General features: G+C 33.7%; 1 protein-coding gene across 1 annotated transcript in view; it reads left to right on the forward strand.

Moving 5' to 3' along the window:
• LOC145268329 (phosphoinositide 3-kinase regulatory subunit 4-like) overlaps positions 1 to 26,076 on the forward strand; it is a 126,318-nt gene that overhangs the window by 51,487 nt on the left and 48,755 nt on the right. The window contains exons 14-20 of the mRNA XM_080123819.1: positions 8,742 to 8,824; positions 9,720 to 9,795; positions 13,972 to 14,119; positions 15,773 to 15,819; positions 21,181 to 21,282; positions 23,235 to 23,360; positions 24,337 to 24,474. Coding sequence (XP_079979945.1) covers positions 8,742 to 8,824; positions 9,720 to 9,795; positions 13,972 to 14,119; positions 15,773 to 15,819; positions 21,181 to 21,282; positions 23,235 to 23,360; positions 24,337 to 24,474 — 720 coding nt within the window. The remainder of the gene's footprint in view (positions 1 to 8,741; positions 8,825 to 9,719; positions 9,796 to 13,971; positions 14,120 to 15,772; positions 15,820 to 21,180; positions 21,283 to 23,234; positions 23,361 to 24,336; positions 24,475 to 26,076) is intronic.

The following is a 26,076-nucleotide window of genomic DNA, read 5'->3' on the forward strand; positions in this document are numbered from 1 at the left end:
GTAGCTGTCATGGCTGATGAAATAACAGATGTGTCTGAACATACACAAATGATCATTGTTTTACGGTACGTCTTGGATGAAAAAATACTTGAACGCATTTGGGGATTCTTTATTCCAGAAAACCAAACCGCTGATAGGATATCAAAATGTATTCTACAACAATTGGATATAATCCTTCAAGGGAATCGCCAAAAACTGATAGCTCAGACATTTGATGATGCAAATGTCATGAAAGGCAAAAAAGCTGGTGCTCAGGCGAAAATAAAAGCAGTTTATAGTAATGCGCATTTCACTCACTGTTATGCGCATCAACTTAATTTAATAATGAGGAATACAGCAAGCATTACACGAAATGCTAGAATATTTATCTCTAACATTTTGGCTATTCCGACTTTCTTTTCTAGATCACCACAGCGTCTGTCCATTTTTCAAGAAGCATCTGGATGTAAGCATTCTACGTGTATCTGCCACAAGGTGGAACTTTAACATACATAAATAGAGTTCATGAAAATGTTCAAGCATAAAAAAACTGTCACTGAAATTCAGTCAACATCATATGTAGATGAGAACGTTGCAGAAGCGACAGGAATTCTGAAATATTTGAACGATGAAAATTTCATATTTTGGTTTGAGCTATTTCATAAAATTATGTCTCATGTTGAAATTATTTCTCGGGAAATTAGCATATATAAAGTCAATGTATACATAACAAATTTCAAAACTGCTATTTTAGAGATAAGAAACACCAAATACTGTGAAAATTCTTCACAAACACTCAAGGGCGAAGCTAAAGAACTGTGTGACTATATATCTGTTGATATAACGGACAGATATTCTTCAACTAAACATTTAATACTTGCTAAATTGTTTAACAAGATAAGCTTTGCTAGTTTTAAGAAAAAAAAAACTACCTACAGAAGAGATATCCTTGACAACTGAAGCATATTCCATGATTGACAAAGAAAAGTTTGAAACTGAGCTAGAAATATTTTATAGTAGGTCAGATATCCATGAGTATTGCAAAGTAATTGATCTCCTGAAATTTATTTTGGAAAACAATTTAAACGATGTTCTTAGTGAAATCACAAAACCCATAAAAATTATCTTGACAATTCCCATGACTACATAAGAGATAGAACGTTGTTTTTCAACTCTGAAAAGAATAAAAACTTTTCTAAGGAACACCATGGGTTGCGAAAGACTAAATGAACTTGCAGTGCTTTCAATTGATAAAAAAGTTCTTCAGCAGTCATTCAGAAGTTAAGGAGAAAATTATCAATCTTTTCTCACAAATTAAAACAAGAAGAATGGAGTTTACTTTCAAATGAATGTAATAAGTAAAATATTTACATCTATTTAGGATTCCTTTAAGTTATTGTATTTTTACGTGTGCATACGTATAAATTATGTATAATTTTATGTTTGTTTTATTTTTACACAATATTAAAAAAAATAGGTGTTTTCTTTATAACAGCACCCCCACTAATCTTAGGCACGAGCCGCCACTGCCTCTACCTGTTTTACAAATATTTTAATGGAATGTGCTGCTATGACAAACTGATAGCACTTGTGCTCCCCCCCCGACGTACATATCCTTGACTAACATGGCAAGCAGCAAAATCCCTTCCTTTCAATGTACAGATCCCTAGATGCTAGAAATAGTTTCTTTCTTTGAACTACTAGACTTTGAAATTCTCTTCTGATCTCCTGTTTCCCTGACACTACTTACATGTAGAAGTTTAAATGTAATGTGAACAGACATCTCGCTGCTCAACTCCACACGTAGTGTCCAGCCAGCTAGCAACATTCACTCTAGACATGTTGAACTGGCTTCCACCAAAGGGGGGGAAGTGTTTAGGGAATATCAAATTCACAAGCAGTCCCTGGTCACATGTATATCCTAGTTAAGAGAGATGACGATGTTAGGTTTTTGCACCGGGAGGTATCGACGTCCTACTACATATAGCGCTTGGTTATCTAAAAAAATAATCAAGGTATGTGCAAAATGAATGACATATTCCCAAAATGTATAAACTTTTTGACCCCTTCTTGGACTTTAAAAAGGACTAAAATTCAGGAAAGCAACCAATTTTTATGAAATTTTCAGTATTTATTAATTAACGATCACAGAATATAATGAACCCATTATGTTTTTCTTAATCTTTATGAAAAATTTATTTTATGAAAACAAAGCCCACCTGATAGTCAGGGACCCGAACCTTGGATTAACCACTAAGGAGGCTGTCCTATCAGCAGGTGCAAAGTACTGGGGCTGCTGTATTGCCATTTGGTGAATGGATTCTGGACCATGCAGTAGCTTCTGGTGGGGCCTCTCGATGCCATACTAGTGGGTAATTGTTACGGCTTTACCTTATCATTAACTACAAATAAAAAATAAAAAAAAATTCTTCGTTTCTTTTTCTCTCTTAATTTCCCCTCTCTGTCCTGCTCTAAGTAAATCTGTCGACCTAGTCCACAAATTCCAAAATTTCATCATGACAAGTTTCAAGAAAAAATACACGATTAAACCCGGTTCCCCAACTTCCAACGTAGACCCCTACTACCATGTCTCCTTCTCCAACATCAGGGGTCTTCGTTCTAACCTTCCAGAGGTTGAAACCCAATTACAGGAGACTAAACCAGACCTTTTATTTTTAAGTGAAACTGGCATTGGACAGGCTATTTCCCTAGATGAGTTTGCAATTTCAGGATACTCTAACTTAACTTCTAAATCTGACCCCCAAGATCGCCATGGGCATGGAATATGTGCCTATATTAAAGATAGCTTTCCATGTGGGAGGGACATCTCCAGGGAAGATCCTAACTTACCCTATATGTGCTTCCGGGTTGCTTTAGCTCACACTACTGCATTTATATTTACTCTCTATCGCCCCCACAACAGTGGAGTTACTATCTTTCAAAGCATATCTGAGAAAATTGACCAAGTCCTTTCTACTTATCCTTCAGCTAACATTCACGTATGTGGAGACTTCAATGTTCACAACGTTGAATGGTTGACCCACTCAAACAAGACCGATGATGAGGGGAGGTTCTGTCATGATTTCTCCATTGCCTATGACCTCACTCAGATTGTTCAGGAACCTACCCGTGTGCCCGATAATGATGGCCAGTATGCGAGCCTACTAGACCTTTTTCTCACAACTTGCCCTGAACTATGTTCAGTTTCTGTTCTGTCGCCTCTTGGATCTTCCGACCACTCTGTTGTATCAATTAAGATAAAAATGAAATGTAATAAGTCCCCAGATGTACCTCTTCATCGTACAGTATATCGATACACTAAGGCTGACTGGGATAGCTTCCGTACATTTATATCTGATCTACCTCTGCATTCCATGTTTAAAAAGGATGTGTCCTCTATAGTATTAGACCTAACTGAATGGTTAATTGTAGGTATTGACCATTTCATACCCTCTAAAAAGTTTCAGAAAAAACCTAACAGCCAGCCATGGTTCTCTCCAGAATGTGCTGCTGCCATTGCGCACAGAAATCACTTTTTCCACTGCTTCAAACGTAATAGATGTATGGAAACTAAAGCCGTTTTCAGGACTGCCAGCAACCATTGTAAGAAAGTAATAAGGAACGCAAGAGAGTTGTATGCTCAATCTGTTAAGTCCAAAGTAGCTGAGCAGCGGCTTGGTTCCCACCAGTTTTGGCAAATAGCAAACAGAATCCTGAACAGAAGCGTGTGCTCCATCCCAACTATTATCAATGGACCTGAGGTAATCTCGTCAGCATCAGACAAAGCCAAACTCTTTGTCAAGAACTTTGCAGCAAATTCTACCCTTTGCGACCAAGACCGCCAACCCCCAATATTTCCTCCTGTATCAGAAAACACGCTATGTGATATACGTATATCTGTACGTGATGTTGCGAAGCTAATCAAAAACCTTGATTCGAGTAAAGCAACTGGCCCTGATGGTATTCCAATTATAGTACTCAAAAAACTTCAACCTGAATTAGCGCCCATACTTACAAAACTGTTTAAACGTTGTCTTAAGGAGAATAGTTTCCCATCTCCCTGGAAAACCTCATCAGTATGCCCTGTATTTAAGAATTCAGGTGATCGCTCATCCCCCTCTCAGTACAGGCCAATAAGTCTCCTGTGCGTCATGAGTAAGTTGCTAGAATCTGTGTTAAATACAGAAGTAATCAAACATCTCAACAAAAATAACCTTCTTAGTGACACTCAATATGGTTTCCGTTCTGCTAGATCTACAGCAGATGTCATTACAGTTATATCGCATAGGATTAGCAAATCTCTCGACGGTGGCAATCTTTCTAGAGCAATTGCTCTTGACATATCTAAAGCCTTTGATAGGGTATGGCATAAAGGTTTACTTCATAAGATCGCTAGCTATGGTATAGCTGGAAAAGTCTTCTCAATTATTAAATCATTTCTTTCTGATAGGTTCATAAGAGTAGTAGTTGAGGGGCAAAAATCAGAAGCTCACAGTATTAATGCCGGTGTCCCTCAGGGATCCATCCTGGGCCCAACTCTTTTCCTGATCTACATTAATGATCTTCCAAATCATATCCTTACATCATTTGTAGACATTTATGCTGACGACACTACCATTTATGGTACCACATCTAAGACAGTAAACGAGCAAGTTCTCTCCAATTCTCTCTCCTCTGATCTTGAGCACGTAGTACAATGGGGAAAGGAGTGGCTGGTTACTTTTAATGCATCTAAAACCAAGCTTCTCTCTTTACATCATCAACATTCTAATCCACATTTGTCATCAATTGAAATGAATGGCTCTCATCTTCAGGAGGCCTCAAGTTTTGACAAGCTTCTGGGCTTGACCATTACTCCTGATCTTAAATGGAACACGTATATCAAATCTGTTGCCAAGGCCGCTGGAAAAATGGTGGGATCTTTCTATCGATCCAGTAGATATCTCACTGCTGATGCTATTCTCTACCTATATAAGAGCCAGGTACGTCCAAGGATGGAATACTGTTGCCACATCTGGGCAGGAGCTGCTAGAAAGGACTTGTCCTGCCTTGATAGAGTTCAAAATAGACTTCGTAGCCTCGTAGGAGATGTCCTTTTCTCCTCCTTGCAACCTCTATCTCACAGAAGAGATGTTGCGAGTTTGTCTCTGATGTATCGTTATTTTCATGGAAAGTGTTCAACTGAGCTTCAATCTTTGGTCCCCCCTCGCCAAACTTTCACAAGAAACACTCGTCTAGCTGTAAACACTATCAATAATTTCCCCCACTCTTTATCTGTGGCTAAACCTAAACGTAGATTCCATGAACAAAGCTTCTTTCTTAGAACTGCACGCCTGTGGAATTGTCTTCCGTTTTCCTGCTTTCCGGCTGACTACAATATGGTTGTGTTCAAGTCTAAAGTAAATAAGTTCTTGATGAGCCGTTCCATATAAGTTATTAAATTTACCAAATTTTCATTACTAATGATTACTATATTGACCAATTTCTACTGTACACTCTTTAACCCTTATCCTTGAGTGGCCTCTGGGCCTTGATAATGTGGTGATGCCTTTGTAAAAAAAAAAAAAAAAAAAAACCTTTACTAAAGTTTGTTTTTTTTGTTTTTTTTGGGTTTTTTTTTTAACTCGCGTTCACCCCTAACAAGACATTTTACCACTTGGACGTAAGGGGCTACTATTTGGGATCATGCCTAAGAAAGATTCACAAGATGTTGGTTTACATTGCATTTAAACTTTTGCATATCAGTACAGTCAGGGAAGTGGGTAGCAGGAAGGGAATTCCAAAGTCTAGCTACTCGAGGTAAGAAACTCTTAGAATAGAAAGCTTTCTGGCATTTAAAGACCTCAACAGTGAAGGGGTGTGATTTTGTTGCTAAGCATGTTTGTCAGGGATATGTATGTCAAGGGGGCAAAGTATAAAGAGTTCATCAGAACACATTCCATTAAAATATTTATAAAACAGACACAGTGATGCGACATTGTGGCGATGAGACAGAGGTTGCAGCTTAGTTGACAAAGTGAGACCTATTATGTTGAAAACTTTTTTTGGACCCTACCCAAGAGGGAGAGGCTAGTGGTAGATGTATAATAAAAAATTAATTGATAAAAAAAAAGTGTGACAACAATCACGGAAACAAGTGATCAAGGGTGGCAAAAAGGCGACATACGCTCAAATTTGACTGCGTTTTGATTTGCATATGTCGAATTTGAGCATATAAAAAGCTCATATTTCTTTGAAGAGGATTTTTTTTTTTTTTTGCTCACTCAGTCATTTTGTACGTACTTTGCATATCAGTGGGAGAAAGAACGGCAGATTATTTTTTTCATATGGTTAACTCGTGTGTCAGAGGAAGAAAAGAATGACAGATTTTTTTTTTTTTTTTTGTTTACGAAACGATATTCAGCAGTTTTAAACTTAAATTTCACCACTTCAAGCTATTCTAGCTGTTATCATGGCCCAAAAAATGACTAAACAATGACAGGGTGAAGCCATTTACCGGTGAGGGGGATGTAGTAGCATGGTAGTAGCATGGCTGAAGAAGTTAAGGTTGGTTGCGAAACTTCAAAAGATAGATTTATATATTTTAATTATAAGGGAGTAGAAAAAAAAATAAGCATAAAATATATTTGAAAATTGTATTCATTTTGTGCTTCCATACCTCAATTGACAGACGCAGACGCCCCCTGCTGGTATGTTTGAAAGTTAGGGTCTGGCTTTATGTGCAATTACCAAATTTCTCTATAAATTTTATAAAATTGATATTTTGGGCTTCCATAGAAATTCTTCACATCAACTTTTTGTTTGCCAAGGCCGATTTCTACTATTAAACTCACCTTTTGAGGGATAATTAAGCATTTTTTTAGTAATAAAAACAAGTTTTTTTGTTTTTTTTAAATCAGTATCTTAAGACTTTTCTTTACTAATTACCTTTGAAATAGTCCCAGAAAACTTAATATTTATTATTTTAAGGGATTTTTGCAATTAACTTATTTAACTTTGAAATTTAGCTGAACTTTGGAGTTTTTGTAGCTGCCTTGAAAACATTTTTCATTGTAACTTTTTTTTTCCCCCCCACATGTAAAATTATATATTTTCCTTTTAGAGATTAAGTTTAGGTTTTAAAACACAATTAAAAAGTAATCGAAAACTTATAAAAAGAATTATGATAGCTGGATTCTAAAATCATGGACTTGATCAGTTTTCATCCTTAAATTGCACACACCTCCCAAATAGCCATTGACTAGACTTACTGTTACTTCAGCGATCGAATGAGAACTGGTGTGTTAATGGTATCATGCTGTATAATGACTCTGTAGATATGGTTCCCTCGCCAGATAAAAAAATGTACGCTAAACTGAATATGATGATAATTATGATGTTGACTCCACCAAAGAAGTTATGTTTTTGGTCAACTTTGTTTGTTGGTGTACAACTTAACATCCACATCACCTGACCAATAGTCACCAAACTTGGTCAAAATGCCGGTGATGGTCTAACATAGAAACTGATATAAGCAGATCTGAATGAGAATCACCCCCTCCCTAGAATTTTTATAATATGTTTTAGTATGTAGTCTAGTTTTCCAGGTTTGAGTGTTTATTCAGAAAGCTATTCTTAACATGGGGAGGTTGGGAGCGTTTATACTACGCAGGGTTAGGTCATAAAAAAAATACCAACTGCAGAATACTGGTTAAAATTGGGTGGGTAGGGGTGGGGATTCCCTTTCAGGTCCACCCTGATTTAATTTTCAGCTATCTAGGACAATGTCAGTCATACGTTTCCTGATAACATATTTGGAGTTGGTTTTCCACCATTTTCAGTGATTTTTCACTGACCATGTTCCTTATATATCCTTCTGACAACCTAGGGACAGCATTGCTAGGGACTAGATCTTTCTTTTATTAGAGTATAGTCTTGTTTGGTACTTGGGAGTTTACCCTCAAAAGCATTACCTCCTCTTTCAAGGGGAGTTATTGCCTGCCAGTTTAGCCTCTCTTATCAGTGAGAACTGACCATGCTGTCCTCTGTGATTTTTGTACCTAAACAAAGTGTCCCCTCGTAGGGTGTTGGTTTTTATCACCTTCCAACCTTGTACCACATCTTTTTGCTGTAGAAAGTAAATGCAATCTTTACTTGTTTGTTTATTTTTGCTTATTTTTATTTATTTTAATGTTTGTGTTTATTTATTTTATGTTGTTTGTGTTTATTTGTTTTGTTTATTCTTACTTTTTATTTATTTTTTGTTGTTTATGTTGTCTGTTTTTATTCATTATTTTGGGTTTATTTACTTATGTTTATTTTTAATTCATTTATTTTATTACTTTTATTTTAATTTTATATTTTTGTATTTTTATTATATTGGATTTATCTTGATTTTTTTTTTTTACTTTTATTTTATTTACTTTCATTTTTGTTTGTTTTTTATTTATTTATATTTTATTTTCATTTATTTATTAGTCATTTATATTTAATTTTATTTCATTTCATTTCATTTTACTTTATTTTGATTTGTATTTTTAATGATTTTATTGATATTCATTTTACTTTATTTTCTTTTATTTTTATTTTATTTTTTAATTTATCTTATTTTTATTCATATTTAGTTCATATCTTTATTTTCATTTAACTTTATTTTATTTACTTTATTTTTATTTTTATCTACTTTAATTTAATTAACTTTTAAAAAAATTTTATTTGCATTTACCCTTTTTTTTTTTTTTTAATTTATTTTTATTTTTTTTACTCAACTTATTTGCTTCCAGTCTGCCCTAACACAAGATCCTGTTACATTGGTACGAGCCGCTTATGCAGAAAACATTGCACAACTTGCTGAAATTGCACTCAGGTATAATTTCTATTTATTCATATTTTTTTTTTTAATTCCTTTTTTTTTTTCTTTGTTGATTTGCTTCGGTAATGTTAAGAACCATAACTATCTTGCATGAATGAAGTTATAGCCTTTAAAAAAATGGATGCCATTTCTCAGCTTTTTAGTGGAATTTCAGGTGCAAGGCCAGACCCCCCCCTCCCATCCCTAAAAAATCAAAATAAATAAAAATCTGTTTTTTTATCTAATACTCAATTGAATTTAAAAAAAAAAAAAATACAGAAAAATCTTTTTATGATGTACATACTTGTCATAGAGCAAAGATGTAATATTCCAAAATTTACTTAAATTGATCAAGTGTTATTTTTTTTAATTAAGAAAATAAAATCTTAGAAGGCTGGGAATGGCTATATTGTTTTAAAATTTGCCAAAATTCAAGGGTAACAATTCAATTCGACAACATAGGTTTTGTTTGTATTTAAAATAATTACAAAACTCTTTACTTGCTAAAAAATCATAAAAAGAAGTACTTGATCAATTTATGTGATTTTTGGAAATCCGAATATGATTTTTGGAAATGCCAAATATGAAAGGGGGTAGTGAGAGGGAACAAGGCTTTTTTAACTGTCTACAATCTGTCTAGGAGTTAATATTCATTTGTCACCGGAAGTTTTATGTCTGGTTTCATTAAAGATAATCTTGGTTAAATTTGATAAAAACTTACTTTGAACATTTGGAAAAATGAGGATCAACAAATGCTCGACCCTTCCATATTTTTATTGCCATCAAAATTGGAGAAATTGCCCATTTTTTTAATCAAATAAATAATTACAAAAAAAAGAATATCACTTTATTTATTTATTTATTTATTTATTATATTATGATAATAAAAAGAGTTCTTTTTATCTTATAGAGTTTTAGACATGGTTCATTTGGCAGATCCAGAGGAATCTAGTCAAGACAGTGTCCAGTACAGTACTGAATATCCGGTAACATTTAATCTTTTTTTTTTGTATTATTATATATACTAAATAGTTCTGTTGTAAAAAAAAAACAAAATAAGTTTCAATTTTATTATTTTTTATCTATTTAATATATAAAAATCTTGTTGCTTGTGTAGATTGATGATCTTTTAAACCAACACATTTCAAGCGAAAACATTATTACATGTGTGTTATGTCAAAATTAGTATAAATTTAAAAAATGATTATAAGTAAAATAGCATTTATCGAGTTTTATCATATGCTTGAATGTGGCCAATTCAGTATGACAAACTGATTTATCTCTCCTTATTTTAATTAATGGTACAACATTTTTAAACACAAAATGTTAGAATGTGGATGTTTTGGGTTTTTTTGCTTTTTTTTATTGTTGTTGTTAAAAATACATCTAGCATATCTACTGAATTATTTTTCATTATTTATAGTCCCAATAATCGAAATAATTATTAATTCTCCTATAAAAAAATATACAAACATCATATCAAAAAACGGAATGGACCTAGATTTATTAAAAAAAAAAAAAGAAATACACTTGGCGCTATTTGCGTTTTGAATTTCTGACAGCTATGTTCGTTGGGAAAGCAAAAAACAGACAATTTTTCACCATTCACCAATTATATCCAGTGTGATGGTCGGAGGTTACATCGGCCGAAACATTGTGGAAAAAGTTACTTATGCCTGAAAGTATCCTGTATCTCTACAAGGCCGCCATTCGCCCATGTATGGAGTATTGTTGTCACATTTGGGCTGGTGCATCTGCTACTAGTCTCTCACTCCTGGACAGGGTTTAAAATAGAGTCACCAACCTAATAGGTCTTAAACTGTCAGCTAAGCTTCAACCTCTGTCCCATCAACAAAATGTTGCATCCCTCTGCCTGTTTTACAAATATTTTAATGATAGATGCTCTAACGAACTACAAGCCCTTGAACTCTATCAACATAAATACCTCTGACAAACCCGACAAGCAGCAAAGCAAAGTCCCACCCCTACACACGAGAGATCCCCAGATGTCAGAAAGCCTACTACTTTAATTGTTTCTTCCCCAGAACTGCTAGACTTTGGAATTCACTTTCCGGGTTCCTGCTTCCCCAACTGTACTGACATGCAGAAGTTCAAGTCCAATGTAAACAAACATCTTGCTGCTCAACTCCCTACATACTATCCTTGCAACTTATATCCCAGATAGTAACCCCCAACATCAAAGTGGTATTGTGCCTTGTTTGGGGTGAAATTGTAATAAAAAAAAATAGTTCAAACAATCCAATTAATAAAAAAAATATATAAAAAAAATAATTATTAACAAATAATAAATTCAAATTTTTATAAATGGAAATTAGAGCACATTTCAGAATAACGAAAATGAAAAAATTGAATTTCAACTAAAAGCAATGTTATTTACTTGATTATGTAAAAATCAGTAACATATTACAACATTATTACAGAAAACATGTACTCTCACAATTTCACAATTTCATAATCTGCCATTATTACTTTGAACTCTCCTGATTTCATGCATTTACCACTCCTGCTATCATAAAAACTCTTCTGTTTATTATTTCAGTAAAACAATTTTCAATTCTATCATTTGTCATAATTTTGGGATATGTTACTAATTTTAACACAACATCTATAGTTCAAATTCATTATTGAAATTCGTCATTATTTCGAACAAGTACTGCAAATTCATCTTAACAAAATTGAAATATATATCGCAAATTTATACTCTTATATAACTTAACAAATTAAACACTGCCGTAAGGATGAATCCAATGCAGAATATTGGCGAAAAAAATTTTCAAAATTTTTTTTTGGGGGGGTCTTGCAAGGTATTAAAACTGAAAATTTTCGATTTCAAGTTTGACAGCCATAACAGTGTAGGCATTTTCTATTTGATATTTTAAAATATGGTACAAATAAGAAAAATAAATGTTATGAAGTGTCCATCCTATGAACTCTTCCATTCACTAAGTTTATCAGCAGAACAATGGAGAGGAAGTTGTTCACAAAGGTACACACAAGAAAGAAAAAAATATTGTTAAGCAAGGAGTGGCAGTTATTTTGGGACATAGGACCGAACAAAGGTAGATACATATTTAGAGCTAGTTTATAGGCAGTTTTATGTGTTTTATAACCAAAGAGGAAATAAGTTTATCAGCAGAACAATGGAGAGAGGAAGTTGTTCACAAAGGTATATATAAGAAAGTAAAAATATTGTTAAGCAAGGTGTGGCAGTTATTTTTGGACAAAATGATCAGAGATATATTGAAATTTAGTTTGTGGATTGTCTTTGGTTTATGATGGTTAACAATAGTAACAATTGATGAGAGTTTTGAGTTAGACACAGTTGAAGACACATTGAAAATCGGAAAAGCTTTAGGGGGGGGGTCAAGATGAGGAGATGAATTGATCAACCGACTGATGAACTATATAGATGTGATCTTGAACCTTAGAAGCTTATTTCCCATGATGTCACACATGCACCTCGTATTCAACTGGCATCCACAGTTAAATAATGGTCATCAATTTGAACATTTGCAGACATGATTCTTCAATCACATTTGTCTTCTGCATTCAAAGCTATGTGTTACTATCATGTGGTATTATTGTTTGAACAATTGATATAAAGTTGTTCACAAAGGCACACAAAAGGAAGCTAAAATAGGATTGTTAATCTGGTTGTGGTAATAACAGGAACAAAAGTTCGGTCAATATATTTTGGAGTTAATTTTAGTGGCAATGAGTTTTGCGACTATTTTATGATGGTTAGGAGCAGTTTGTGAACAGTCTTGGGTTTGTGACAATTAACGAGAGTTAGAAGTTTGACTCAGTTGAAGGCAGGTTGCAGTTTGGACAAGATCGGAAAAACTTCGGGAGATCAAGATAAGCTGATATCAACTGACGAACTCAGCCCGACAGAAAAAATAAGATGTGAACGTTAGCACTTATAGGGTGGTTTCCCACTATTGTGTTACACACACAATCAAATGCCCAACTGACATCTACAGAATGTGTTTCATTGTTTTCTTTGGAATCGTTTTATTTTTTATACCTGTGTACACCCTCCCCTCAACGCCAATGTGAGGGACAAACACGACACAGCCAGAAGAGAAGACAAAGGAGAAGACTAAAAACAATGTTGTTCAGCCAAGCAGTACACCTTGTCTTCTCACACATTCATTGTACAAGTTGTGATTGTCCACTCATTGTGCCAACCTGAAGTCTGTATTAACAAAAGCACATGGTACCCTGCTCGATAACAAATGCTGGCTCCAACATTATTTCCATAGTCTTCTTCTCCTTTGTTTTTTCTTCTGGATGTGTCGTCGTTGTCTTTCATATTGGCAGCTGCCAAGAGAGCACGCATGGGTACATGAGTATAAAAATAATAAAACAAACAAAATTCTGCAAATATTGTGTGTGTGTGTGTGTGTGTGTGCGTGTGTGTGAGAGTGTGAGTGAGTGAGTGAGTGAGTGAGTGAGTGAGTGAGTGAGTGAGAGACTGACTGACACCATCGACCCTCTACATGCTAAATTCCATAGTCTGACAAGGCCTTTTTGTCATCAGTTGACATCAAATAATCTCAATCTACTCCAAGCCTTGACTTATCTTCAACTGAATCAAACTCGCAACTGCTTCAACTGTACCATACTGTCATAAACTGTCACAAAACTCATTGCCATTCCTAAATCTGCCCAAACTAATTCTAAACATATCAACCTTTATTGTTTGGTCCTTTGTGTCCATCCTTGCCTCACCTTGATTAACAATCCTATTTTAGCTTTCTATTGTGTTCCTTGGTGAACAATTCCTAGACCTTTGCACAGCAGATAAACTTATTTATTTATTTACTATTAATATGATATTTTCCTTTCATAAAGAAAATTATGATATTTTGTTATCGCAATAAAACATACTCCACAATATGTTTACAAAAATTGGGATTGACAGACAGACAAACAAACACACACACACAGAAAATGCTCATTATATTATGAGTAGATAAAAAGATTATAGTCGACTGGAGACTGCCTGTGAATTTAATATTTCGTTGACACTTCCTCTTCTGGAGGAAACCTATTCAACCCACCTAGGGTGAATGTTGTACGACTAACATACAAGATAAAAAGATTTGTTTCTGACTTTTGCTTTCTTCTTGGGACAGGTCAGCTATGATACCGAGCTGCAAGCTTTGCAAGAAATCATACAACAAAAAGTCGAGCTGTTACTCCGTGATCAAGACAATATTGTGAAACAAACTCTACTGGAAAACGGATTCACTCGTCTCTGTGTCTTTTTCGGACGACAGAAAGGTTTGTTTGTATTCTGTTAATATTGTTTAAATGGTTTTAAGTGGGACATAATAATATGTGCACAATGTTCCATTAGAAAATTCAAATAGTTCAGATTTGTATTAAAGTTTATCCCTAGTTTTCAGACACCAATAAAGAAAGATTCCCTGAATTTTCAATCTCTTCTAAAGTCACCTTAAATTTCAGACATTTTCTATAATCAAAATCACGTAATAGATTATAGTCAAAATTGAAATAAGGATTCTAGACACAAGGTTTAATAGTATTATAAAATGATTCAAAGTGGTTGAAAACTGTTCTGTTCATGTAGAATTCATCATGTGAAGGGTGATTCTAATATGTTTCCCCGATTCTGATATAATTATTGACTTTGATTCTAAAATCACTTAAAACTTTTTTCTTTTTTTTCTTTTTCTATGGAAAAGGGTTAGCAGAGAGAAAGAGCCTCTCCCTACTTTTAAATGTAGATATAATATTTTAATTTGAAAAAACTTTTAAATGTTTTCTTTTCATGTATTGTATCCAAGATTTTTGATGAATGAAAATGAAATTTTCATGTGTGCCATTTTTTTTTTGCTACTTGTGCCATTTTTTACAAGCTATTTTTATCTGAATTTTAGTTTTACTTGCAGTTTAAAATCAAATCATTTTATCATTAGTACCAATGAACATTAGAAAATTAATTGGTGCTTATACAGTATGGGACAAAATTGAAAATCGCATTCCAGGCAGCACCATAATGATACGTAAAAAGAATTTAAAAAAAAAACCTGGCCCAGTACCTGTCAGACTGAGGTACTTTGCTTGGGTATTACCCAAGAGAGCCACCCTCCCAGACCTTGCCACCTAACTTTTGGGTGAGGCAAGATTTTTTGCTTTTTTTGCCTGAGGCCTCTCTACCGGAGATTGCCAATGAGGGGGGGGGGCAATTTCTGCCAGATCAGAGTGCCTTCTCTTTTAGGAGTGCTGGCTGTGCATCCCCACTTTCTGACCTTGTGTCGCATCTTGCTGAGGTGGGCAGCAAGTAAATATCTACCAACACTAGTTAAAATAGAAAAGCAATGCTTGTTTGCATTGGTAATCTTTTAAAAAACAACACCTTACAGGTGTAAACATTATTACCTACTTTCATATCATGTTGAACTAGTATGAATTTTAAAAATTACAAAAAAATGATCCAGTAGAAAAATAATTACAAGTAAAAATAGAATTTACTGAACTATTGAGTTTTATTGTATGTTTCATTGTGGAACAGTTGTGCAACCAATTCAGTATGACAAACAGTGGAGATATAACCCTTGACTTAAATTATGAGTCTGCTACCTTTAAATGAATCCACTCCAGATCATAATTGTGGCTAATTTTTTTTTTTTTTTTTTACTGGATCATTTTTGGGGGAATTTATACTAATTTTGTCATGACACGTGAGTATGTAATAATGTCGTCACCTGAAATGTGTTGGTTTTAAATTGGTGATAATTTAATATATTTGAATATCTATTAACATTTTTGGTGTTTATTGGTGATAATAAACACCAAAAATGTTAATAGATATTCAAATATATTTACTTATGAATAAGAGGTTAATGTAGTTTACTTAAAGCATTGTTTAATGTGTATATTGTTTATAAATATGTTTTTAATATATTGCAGCTAGTGATGTTCTGCTGTTGTATCTAACAACATTCCTTAATTACAAGGTAATTCTTCATTCATTTTTTTTTGGTTTTTTTTGTGCTTCTTAATATAATACCCCTCAGAAAAATTTTTCTTATATTCTGTTGCCTCTGATAACATGTGATATCTCTCTCGACATCCGGAGTAAATTGTACAGCAGCTGTGATTCATTTTTTTTTTTTTTTTTTTTCTGTTCTTTTAAATAGAACACTCCCCAAAAAAATTATTCTTATTTCTGTTACCTCTCATAACATCATCCAGAGTAAATTGTAGAACAGCTGTGTCAGGAACATCATAATATATGGTAATGAATGCTGATCCCTCACTCAGTCCTCCTTTGTCCGTCTGCAGCACAATAACAGATCCATGATCAGATGGATCCAACATGTCAGGTGAGAAGAGTTACCTGAAAATGCTGCACTGTCTAGCATGAAGGTTGTCCTAAGGAAGAATCTATTACATTTGTATAGTCATCCTTCTGGATAAAAAACCTTTGCAGAAGCAGTAATGTCTTAAATTGCAGGAAGCTTGACTAGCCAAAGAAAACTTGGAAACAAGTGATTAAACAAAACCGCACAGAGTGGAATCTGAAGACAGTGAAACTGTAAGAAGCTTTATATATCAAAAATCAAATTTTTACAAGTTTTAGTGATTAATAGTTTATTGTAGCCATTACTAGCCTGATTTTAAAATTTTGGTAGTTTGAATTAAGTTGAGCTGTCTCTCTTTATCAAATATGGTAGATGAAGCTATTGTTCTCATTTTGTCATAAAATTGGTTTTTCTTAGTTAAAAAACGGTACTTGTACAGTTTAATCAAGACATTGAAAAATGAAAATATTGAAAAAAAATTTAAAATGTACATATCCATTATGGAACAAAGTCCTCCGAAAAAAAATTTCACTTTATTTCATCAAGTAGTTTTTATTTTTTTTATTTTTTACAGCGAAAAAACAATTTGTTATGATACCAAGCAAAAGGCTTGATTTTTAGGAAGAAAAGCTAGTATTAAAGATGGGGAGGGAGTGTCGGCATTTTAAATTGAGTTATCTCCCCGTGGCATGTTCAAAAAATTCCAAGATTGCTGACTTCAACGCGCTCTCATAAAAACATGTTTTTCCGCTGTAAAAAAAAAAAACTGCCCTATCCAATTAAGTGAATTTTTTTTTTTTTTTTTTGAGATCTTACAGTTCAAAACGGATACGTACAATATAACCTTTTTTTTTTTTTGATGTTTTCATTTTTCAATGTCTTGATTAAACTGTACAAGTGCCGAACTAATTTATCAAATTGTTTTTTTTTTGTTTTTTTTTTAGAATATGACATTTTCTTTCTGTGATGAGTATATGCATCATAAAGATTTTGCAGTATTTTTTGTTGTTCTTTTTAATTAGGTTGAATTCTGAACTTGCATCATGAAAAACAATTATAGATTTATTCATTTAGTATGAATAAAATAATTCTATCGTAGGCATTGGTTTCCCAGATATTTTTCTAGTTAAAATTTATTACTATAAAAATATTGGATACTTTGAAGAGGGATCACATGAAGGTTGCCAACATCTGAAGTGAAAGTGTTTCTGTGGAACAAATTGGATTTGGATTTGGCATACCAAGGTAGACAACCAACTGACCTGTTGGGTCACTCATCATTTAGTGAAATTAGTTGCTATGTGGAAAGAGGAGAAATTAATCTTTTTACATCTTTTTCAGACAGACACATAGTAAACCGTCTTACAGTGTTTGACAAATCACATGGACAGGAACTCACATTTTTAGCTTTGATTCAACTACTTATTTTATTTATCTTAAAGGAGCAAAACCCGAAAGGGAGATATAAATAATCAATTAATAATATTTTGAATTATTATCCACATACGAGGGGTGTGCAATAATTAATGCCCCTGAACCACTTCCCATAGCAGTAGAGCAACAAAACTTGGCACAGTTATTAGTCTTTCTCTACATAGGAACCACCCAGAGTTATGCATTTCTCCCATCGTTTGATGCAGCTCTGGAGACCGTTTTTGTAGAACACCCCCGGTTGGTCTTCCAACCACGACGTGACTTCAGAAATCAAGGCTGCATCATCTGGGAAACGCTTTCCTTTCAAAAACAACTTCATGGCTGGGAAGAGGTGAAAGTCAGAGGGTGCAAGGTCAGGAGAGTAGGGAGGATGGGGAAGGATTTCATAATCACGCCCGAGCTTCTGATCTGGCGACATGCGAGTTGTGGACCAGAGCATTGTCCTGCAGGAGGAGGGTACCTTTGCTGATCTTGCCCTGCCTCTTGATTTTGATAGCTTCCCTTAATTTTCTCAAAAGTGAAGCATAATAGGCTCCTGTAATTGTGGTACCCTTTACCAGAAAATCTGTCATCACTACTCCGTCCTGGTCCCAAAAGACTGTGAGCATGACCTTGCCAGCGGAGGGCTGCACCCGTGGCGTCTTTGGAGGTGGTGAGTCCAAGTGCTTCTATTGCATTGACTGGTCTTTGGTCTCTGGATCATAGTGATGGACCCATGTTTCGTCCTATGTAATCAGTCTTTTGAAAACTTTGACTTATCTTCTTGGCATCTCCAAATTCATCCTTGAGCATTCGACACATTCTCGTTTCTGGAATGGTGTGAGCAACCTGGGAATCCATCTGGCAGACACCTTATGCATATGCAAATGGTCATGAATAATAGTTTCCACAGACCCTGTACTAATCTTGACATCTTGGGCTATTTGGCGAATAGTAATGCGCCAATCTTCCAAAATGGCAGCCTTAACTTGACGGACAGATGCCTCATCAATGGCAGAAGGGGTGGGGGCGACTAGGGTGGGAGCTGTTTCCACAGACTTCCGGCCATGTTTGAATTCACGATGCCAGCGTTTTACAAGGTCATATGATGGGGCATTATCACCATGAGTTTCTTTCATTTCATCAAAAGTCTCCTGCGGTGTGCGTCCTTTCAAATACAAAAACCGGATCACTGCTCAACATTCAACAGGCTCTATTTCACACCTGACTCAGTTCAAACACCTGTAAAACAGAAACCACAATTAGTTCAGAGCTGTAATTTGCCACATAACCCGTAGAGATATAAATCATTGCACATGCAAAATTTCAGCTAGATCAGACAATTGGAAGTGGGTCAGGGGCATTACTTATTGCAAGCCCCTCGTATGTACCGTACTTTGGGGTAATTGTACTAACTAACTAAAAGTGCTCTTTTGGTAACCACATATATAAGAGCACTTTTTTTTAATTGGCACAATTACACCCGGATTTCACACAATTATCCCAAAGTACGGTATATGTATCATCCTTGCAATTATGTGTATATATAATATATATATATATATATATATATATATATATATATATATATATGGCCTTTCCTGTCAATTTCGACATATGAAGTTCTGACAACTTTGTCTTAACTTTATAACTGAGTCGCAGGTGACATTTCAGTCCATCTAATGATCTACAAAGAAGTCCACAATTGTGCAAGAGTGTGGATTGTTAGAGTATATAGCTGGGATGGTGAACAATATTTTATTTCTTTCCCTAGTTTGATGCAGTTTGATAATGTTTGATGCTGCATTTTTCATAATGTCATTGAAGTATGAATTTTTTAAATTAGTGTGAACACTAGGATACTTCAATTAAATTCAAATACGAACAGGTAAAATTATAGAGGAATAAAAGGCGAATCAAATAAGGTATAGGGTTAAATAGTTACATTCAATTTAGCTTAAATTTGCAGATTTCGAAAACATTACAAGTGCTGACTTTCTTTTTAGCACCACTCTATATATTTCCCCAAAACCTTTAGCCTTGAGGGAGAGGAGACTAAAACTTGCTGCTATGGTTTCAAATGATCTGAAATAACAGCAAGGGGAGACTTGATTCCAAATATTTCTCATATGTTATATCTCCCTTCTTTTGGAAATAGGGTACGATTATGAATATCTCCAGTATCAAATAATCCTTATACACTGTGAAATTTACTTCATGTATGAAAACCAAAGAGGGGAGATATAACATATGAGAAATATTTGGAATCAAGTCTCCCCTTGCTGTTATTTCAAATCATTTGTAACTATAGTAGAAATTTTTAGTCTCTCATCCATCAAGGACAAAGGTTTTGGGGAAATATCAGGTATTTTGTAATTCATATGCAAAATTAGGAAAAAGAATGACTATGATTGAAACATTTTATGGCTGTAAAAAAGTGTCAAAAATAGGCTCTGGATGATAAATGATCTCCTTATTGTGCGACCTTAAGGGCAAATGTCACATAGTCTACTAAACAATTCAGGTCATTACCTTTCCAACAAGCCTTCATTTGTTAAATTTTGAGCAATAGTTGCTGAGATTTGGAACTTATAAAATTGCCAAAAAATGTAATATAGAATAAATGACAAAAAGTTATATTCCAGAATTCATGATGTTGACCATCTTATAATTTACTCCTTTTAATTAAAGGAATAAATTATAAGATGGTCAACATCATGAATTGTGGAATATAACTTTTTGTCATTTATTCTCTATATTGCTCTGTAATTACATTGAGCTTCTTAAATAAAGATTGATGTATAATAAGAAAATATATTTCTACAAAAATATATATATATATATATATATATATATATATATATATATATATATATATATATATATATATATATATATATATATATATATATATATATACTCATACCCAAATTGAATATTGAAATACTCATATCTTTGGTTCTCTGGGACGAAACAACATGAAAATTTGCAGGCTTTTTGAAGATTATAATACTATTCTATGGTTAAATTTTAAATTTTATGACAATTGCTAAAAAAGAACCTATATTTTCAAACCAATAAAATATGCCCAAATTTGCCTCCATTTGTATATATAGTGTCCTGGCAGCTTAGCTTCAGTTTTGCTGCTTTGTGATGAATTTTTCTTAGGGTTTTTTTTTTTTATTATTTCAATCAACTTATCAAAAAACGTTTTTTTTTTTTTTTTCCTTAACATTGAAATTTTTTTCGCAATAATATTTATTTTTGTTTAAGTTTAAAGAATTTCACTCTCCTCGAATGTGGAAAATTCTCATATGTTTGTTGTGGCAATGTAACTCTCGGATCTCTTGTCATCATAATTGTGGCAATTAAAGTCTCTGATTCCTCGTCACCATTGTTGTGCCCATGCAGGCCAGTAATAATCAAGACAAACACTTATAATTCTCAATAAGTGTATTAACAAAATTATACATCATGATTCTGAGGCCATAACTACCATGAATTACTGTATTTATTGTCTCTAGATAAGTTCATCTATTCATTAAATGGGTAGAGTAGCTTACTCCATAACTATTTTAAATCCTGTTCTTTTATTTTCAGCTTGACTGGCAGTTACGAGCATCATTCTTTGAGAACGTTGTTGGCGTTGCCGCTTATGTTGGTTGGCAAAGTTTACGCGTACTAAAACCTCTCATACAACAGGTAAATTATTCTTCTATTATAGGGTATTTGTTTTTTAGAGGTGGCAAACTTTAAATTGACAACTCTATTTTCCTTTAATTGCAGATTTGGCAACTGTGAGTTATTTTAAGTTCAGCTTAGTTTGGCAATTCATCATGCAGGGATTGACACTCAAGCAGTATTTGTAAATTGCAAATATGATCAATTTACTGTGAGAAACATTTGATGAACGAATAATTTCACAAAATAGACCTATAAATTGGCCATTTCATTCATGTGATTTTACCCCATTAGATTATTTTGTTTAGGGACATGTCTATACTGATAAACTAGATGCAATAGACCATTTGAAATACAATATTTGATCTGATGTTGCTGAAATACAGTCTAATTTAATGTGTAGAGTTTGTGAAAAATGGACCTTTGCATTACACTATATACGCACTAGCCGCTAGGCCATATGCCCAAAGTTGTATTTAAATTATGAATGCCAAAAATTAATTTTTGGAATGAACCACATGTTTGTATGAAAAAAATAAATTTTTGGTCCTCCTGACAAAAGGAGGATGGCCCTGTAAATTCACCCTTATCCGTTTGTCTGTCTGCACTTTTCTCAATAACTACACCTCAGTATTTTTTAAAATTTTGCACAAACATTAAACATGATATGAGTAAAAAAAAGTAACAGAACGGATTTTCCGGGAAAACACCGGTTGTCCCCCTAGCGATGCCTTTCAGGTTAAAATGACTAAAATTGATACTTTTGTTCTTCTAAAAAAAAAAATTGGATTTTTATAAAACTTTCTGAAAATTGTAACTAACTGATTTCTATATAATTTTGTTTGTCTATACTTCACAATAACTCTTGGGTGTGCCTCAGGGGCTCTTTTAGGGCTAATAAAAACTCTATTTGAGAACTGGTTTCTTCTGTGGAAAGCAGCCATTTATTAAGTTGCCTGATGAGGACTTCTAGTTTTAACCGACTATTTGTCTGAAACATTAGTATATCCAGTGTCGCAACCATGTAAATTTGTTTATATTAAAAGATATGTATATATATATACATACACCCATACAGTATTTCAAAGTATTATGTTGTATTATTGATTTAAACCACAGTAACCCATTTCAATGGTAATATATTCAAATTAGTTTTTAATTTTTTTATTTGTTTGCACATTTTTAAAACTTTATTATTATATTCTCCAATGTAAAATATGCGCTATTCCCCTTGCTGATTTTATTTTTTGTCATAATTGTTTACATATTACCAGTTCTCTGAGTGGGACTGCGTATGTTTTTTTTGATAAACAGCAACAAAGAACATATTACAATGTAAACAACTAGATATTGGCTAGTCAGAATCAAAGTTAGATATGTCAGCTTAAATGGTATTTAGGTCCAACATTTAAAATCTCACAAGATAACTTTATATGTTATGCCAAATGAAAATTGGCTTGTCACAATCAAAGTTTGATGTTGGCTTAAATTGGGTTCTTATTTAAAATTCCACTCAATTAAAAACCAAAAAATCACAGAAAAATCGTCATGATTTAAGTACTTGCCATTGAACAAAGAGGTCACGTAAATTGATTAAGTAATTTTTTTGTATATAGAAATTCATTTTTTTTTTTTTTATTACAATTTTTAGTTATTTTGAGAGTAAATTGTACCTATTATGATGCTGATTTTGATCTTAATAGTTCAAATTGACTTGTCTTCCTCTTATTTATAAACAATAGCTGCCAAAAATGATTAATCACTAAAAATTGCAAAATTTGTATTTTCTTAGTTTAAAAAAAAAAAATTACTCTATCAAATTACATAATTTTTGGAATATGACATCTTTGTTTCGTGATGGGTACATGCATCATATTATTATTTTTTTTTTAATTTATAAAGTCTAATTCTATATAAGAACCAAACTTTATTCTTGGCAATTATTTAAAGGTATTTTCTTTTCTTATTCACAGGGATTAAGTGATACAGAAGAATTTGTCATATTCAGGTCATTAGGTGCTCTTTCCTCTTTGGTGGAATTAGGACTGATCCAAAAATATGAATTCATCCAAGAAGTTGTTCCATTTTTAGCTCATCCGGTGAGTAGCTTTGTTGTAAATAATTGCTCCAAAGATCTATAAGATCCATAATACGACCATTGTCAGAAAAATGTCAATGGATCGTGTTATTATTGTGTACATGTGGCAAATATAGTCAGCCAACCTACTTCCTAATTTCCAGCATAGCAGTGGTGTTACCAGATCAGATTGTCTGAAAACGGTGACTTCCTGACTAAAATGTACCGTACATAAATGTTATTATTTTTTCCTTCTTTTTTGCAAAACTCAGTCGTGTTCTGGGAGGGAGAAAAAAAAAAAAAATCTCCCCCTCCTCTCTTTTTTTCTATCCTTCCCCTCTTTTCTTTCTTTTCCCCCTTCTTTACTGTGGCCCTGTCGGTGGAGCATTAGAATACACCAACTGCCCCCTTGCATAGGGTAAAAGTCCCTAAATGGGGGGGGGGCGTCACAAACCAGGAGAAAGGAGTTCCTCAGGTTAGCATATTATTTGTGACACTATTTAATATTAAAATGAATAGCATAGTGAAATGTTTGGACCCTGGCGTTAGGGGATTTTTATATGTAGATGACCTCCTGGTGTATTGCAGATCAAAGTATATACACACTATTGAGCACAAACTCCAACAATGCTTAAATAAATTAGACAAATGGGCAACGGAAAATGGATATAGATTTTCCAAATCAAAAACCAAATGTGTTCATTTCTGTTACAAAAGAAAACTTCACAATGACCCTACACTGAAAGTCTTTTCCTCACACTTGTCCCACTCCCACTTAGAGATTGATCTACTTTTTACTCATTCTAAACAAAACTAAAAACGGTGAATGGTCTTTGAAGTGTTAGAACGGGGGTACTAAGTTGCACATGGTACAGATTTTTATTCACTTTGGTCTTTTGATATACAGTGAAATTATGACAAGAACCTAAATTTCTGGAATATGTTCTGAAGGTTGAAATAGTTGTCTGTTGGTCTGATATTTGATGTTCTCTTTTCAGGGTATCTGGGTGCGCCAAGGCGCAGTTGGTTTCATAACTGCCGTTGCAAAAGTTCTGAACATCGCAGATGTTCACTGCAATCTTATACCAAAAGTCAGAATGTTTCTTAACCAAAATGTTTTGCATATCGACCAAAAAGTGAGTAATTCGAAAACAAATTATTTTTCAATTTATTTGATGTTGTATTATATACATTAGATAACAACAGTAGCACACAGAATGGATAGGAGGTCAACAGGATGCTGACACTGGCCATCCATTAGCAGGGATACGAGTTTCTCAGTGTTTTTGTAATTTAGAAAAGGTGAAATTCTGTCATTTTATTCATTTATTTATTTATTTATTTTTTTTTTTTACATCTCTCTCTTTCTATACCATTAGTTATCATTCCACAAAACAAAGATGGAATCAATTCACAGTCATAAGTTTTTATGTATTTTCTTTATACTAACACAAAGTGTAGTATCTGTTCTTCAGATCTACACTTCAATTTCTTGTTCTCTGTCAGTGGAGGAGAAATCCTTCACGACTGAGACAATTTTTATTTTTATTCCTTTTCTCCATATTAAAAAACGACCCTGGTGTCTAACTCTGTCCCGTGGGGAGGCATTGTAAATAGGAACACACCTGAATTTTCCTTACACATGTTCTGTTGTATAGCGGAAAAATCACTAAACAAATCTTCAGAGATGAACAGATGTTCCTAAAAAAAAATGGTTAAAAGTTTATTATATGGAATGAAAAAATTTTAACATTTGCTGATGCTTTAATTCTTTATGGTTTCATTTCTTTCTATCTTTGTGTTATGTTTGACGTTCATCTTCGTCGCCAATTGTTATGTTTGCAGGTTAAACCAAATAACGTATAAGGCAATACAAATGAAGACTCAACAAAACAAAGGTAGATCAATAAGAAGTGTATTAAGAAAAGTATATTTACAGTATATTTACATAATGGTTGTCAGGTAAGAGAGTCTTGGCTGGAGAACATACCTGCTCTCGGCTCGGCCTTCGGTGGCTTCTGGTTAACACACACTCAGACTAACCGAGTCTTGCTATTTATGTGTAATATTATCCACATATGTAAATGAGTGGGTGCCACCACAACACTTTGTAAAAATCTTATATATAAATATATTTCTCCGTAACCTCTGGCCTTGATGGAGAGGAGACTAAAACTTGCTGCTATGGTTTCAAATGATCTGAAATAACAGAAAGGGGGAGACTTGATTCCAAATATTTCTCATATGTTATATCTCCCCTTTTTTGGAAATAGGGTACGATTACGAATACCTCCAATATCAAATAATCCTTATAAACTGTGAAATTTACTTTAAAGAGGAGAGGTATAAAATATGAGAAATATTTGGAATCAAGTCTCCCCTTGCTGTTATTTCAGATGATTTGAAGCCATAGCAGCAAGTTTTAGTCTTCCCTCCATCAAGGCCAGAAAGGTCTTAGTTTATTTTTACTCAGTTCATATGCGTGTCACCTTGGTACAGTGGTAACATCACCAGCTTTGAATGCTATAGTTTTGCTTTCAGTTTTGATTCTAGCTGATGGCACCCAAATACTTTTTTTTTTTCACTTTTTAAATCACGACTCTGTAATATATACAAAATCTGGGCAAATTAAAATATCATATTTAAGCATATTCTACGATTGAGCAAAGTTGGGCCCCCCCCCACTAGTGTTTATATAAATAAAATGTGTGTACATTTTATGTTTATTCTATTCAGAT

The sequence above is a fragment of the Euprymna scolopes genome, chromosome 43, assembly GCF_053919585.1.
Source record: "Euprymna scolopes isolate OS-2025 chromosome 43, ASM5391958v1, whole genome shotgun sequence".
In the NCBI taxonomy this organism is placed as follows: domain Eukaryota; kingdom Metazoa; phylum Mollusca; class Cephalopoda; order Sepiida; family Sepiolidae; genus Euprymna; species Euprymna scolopes.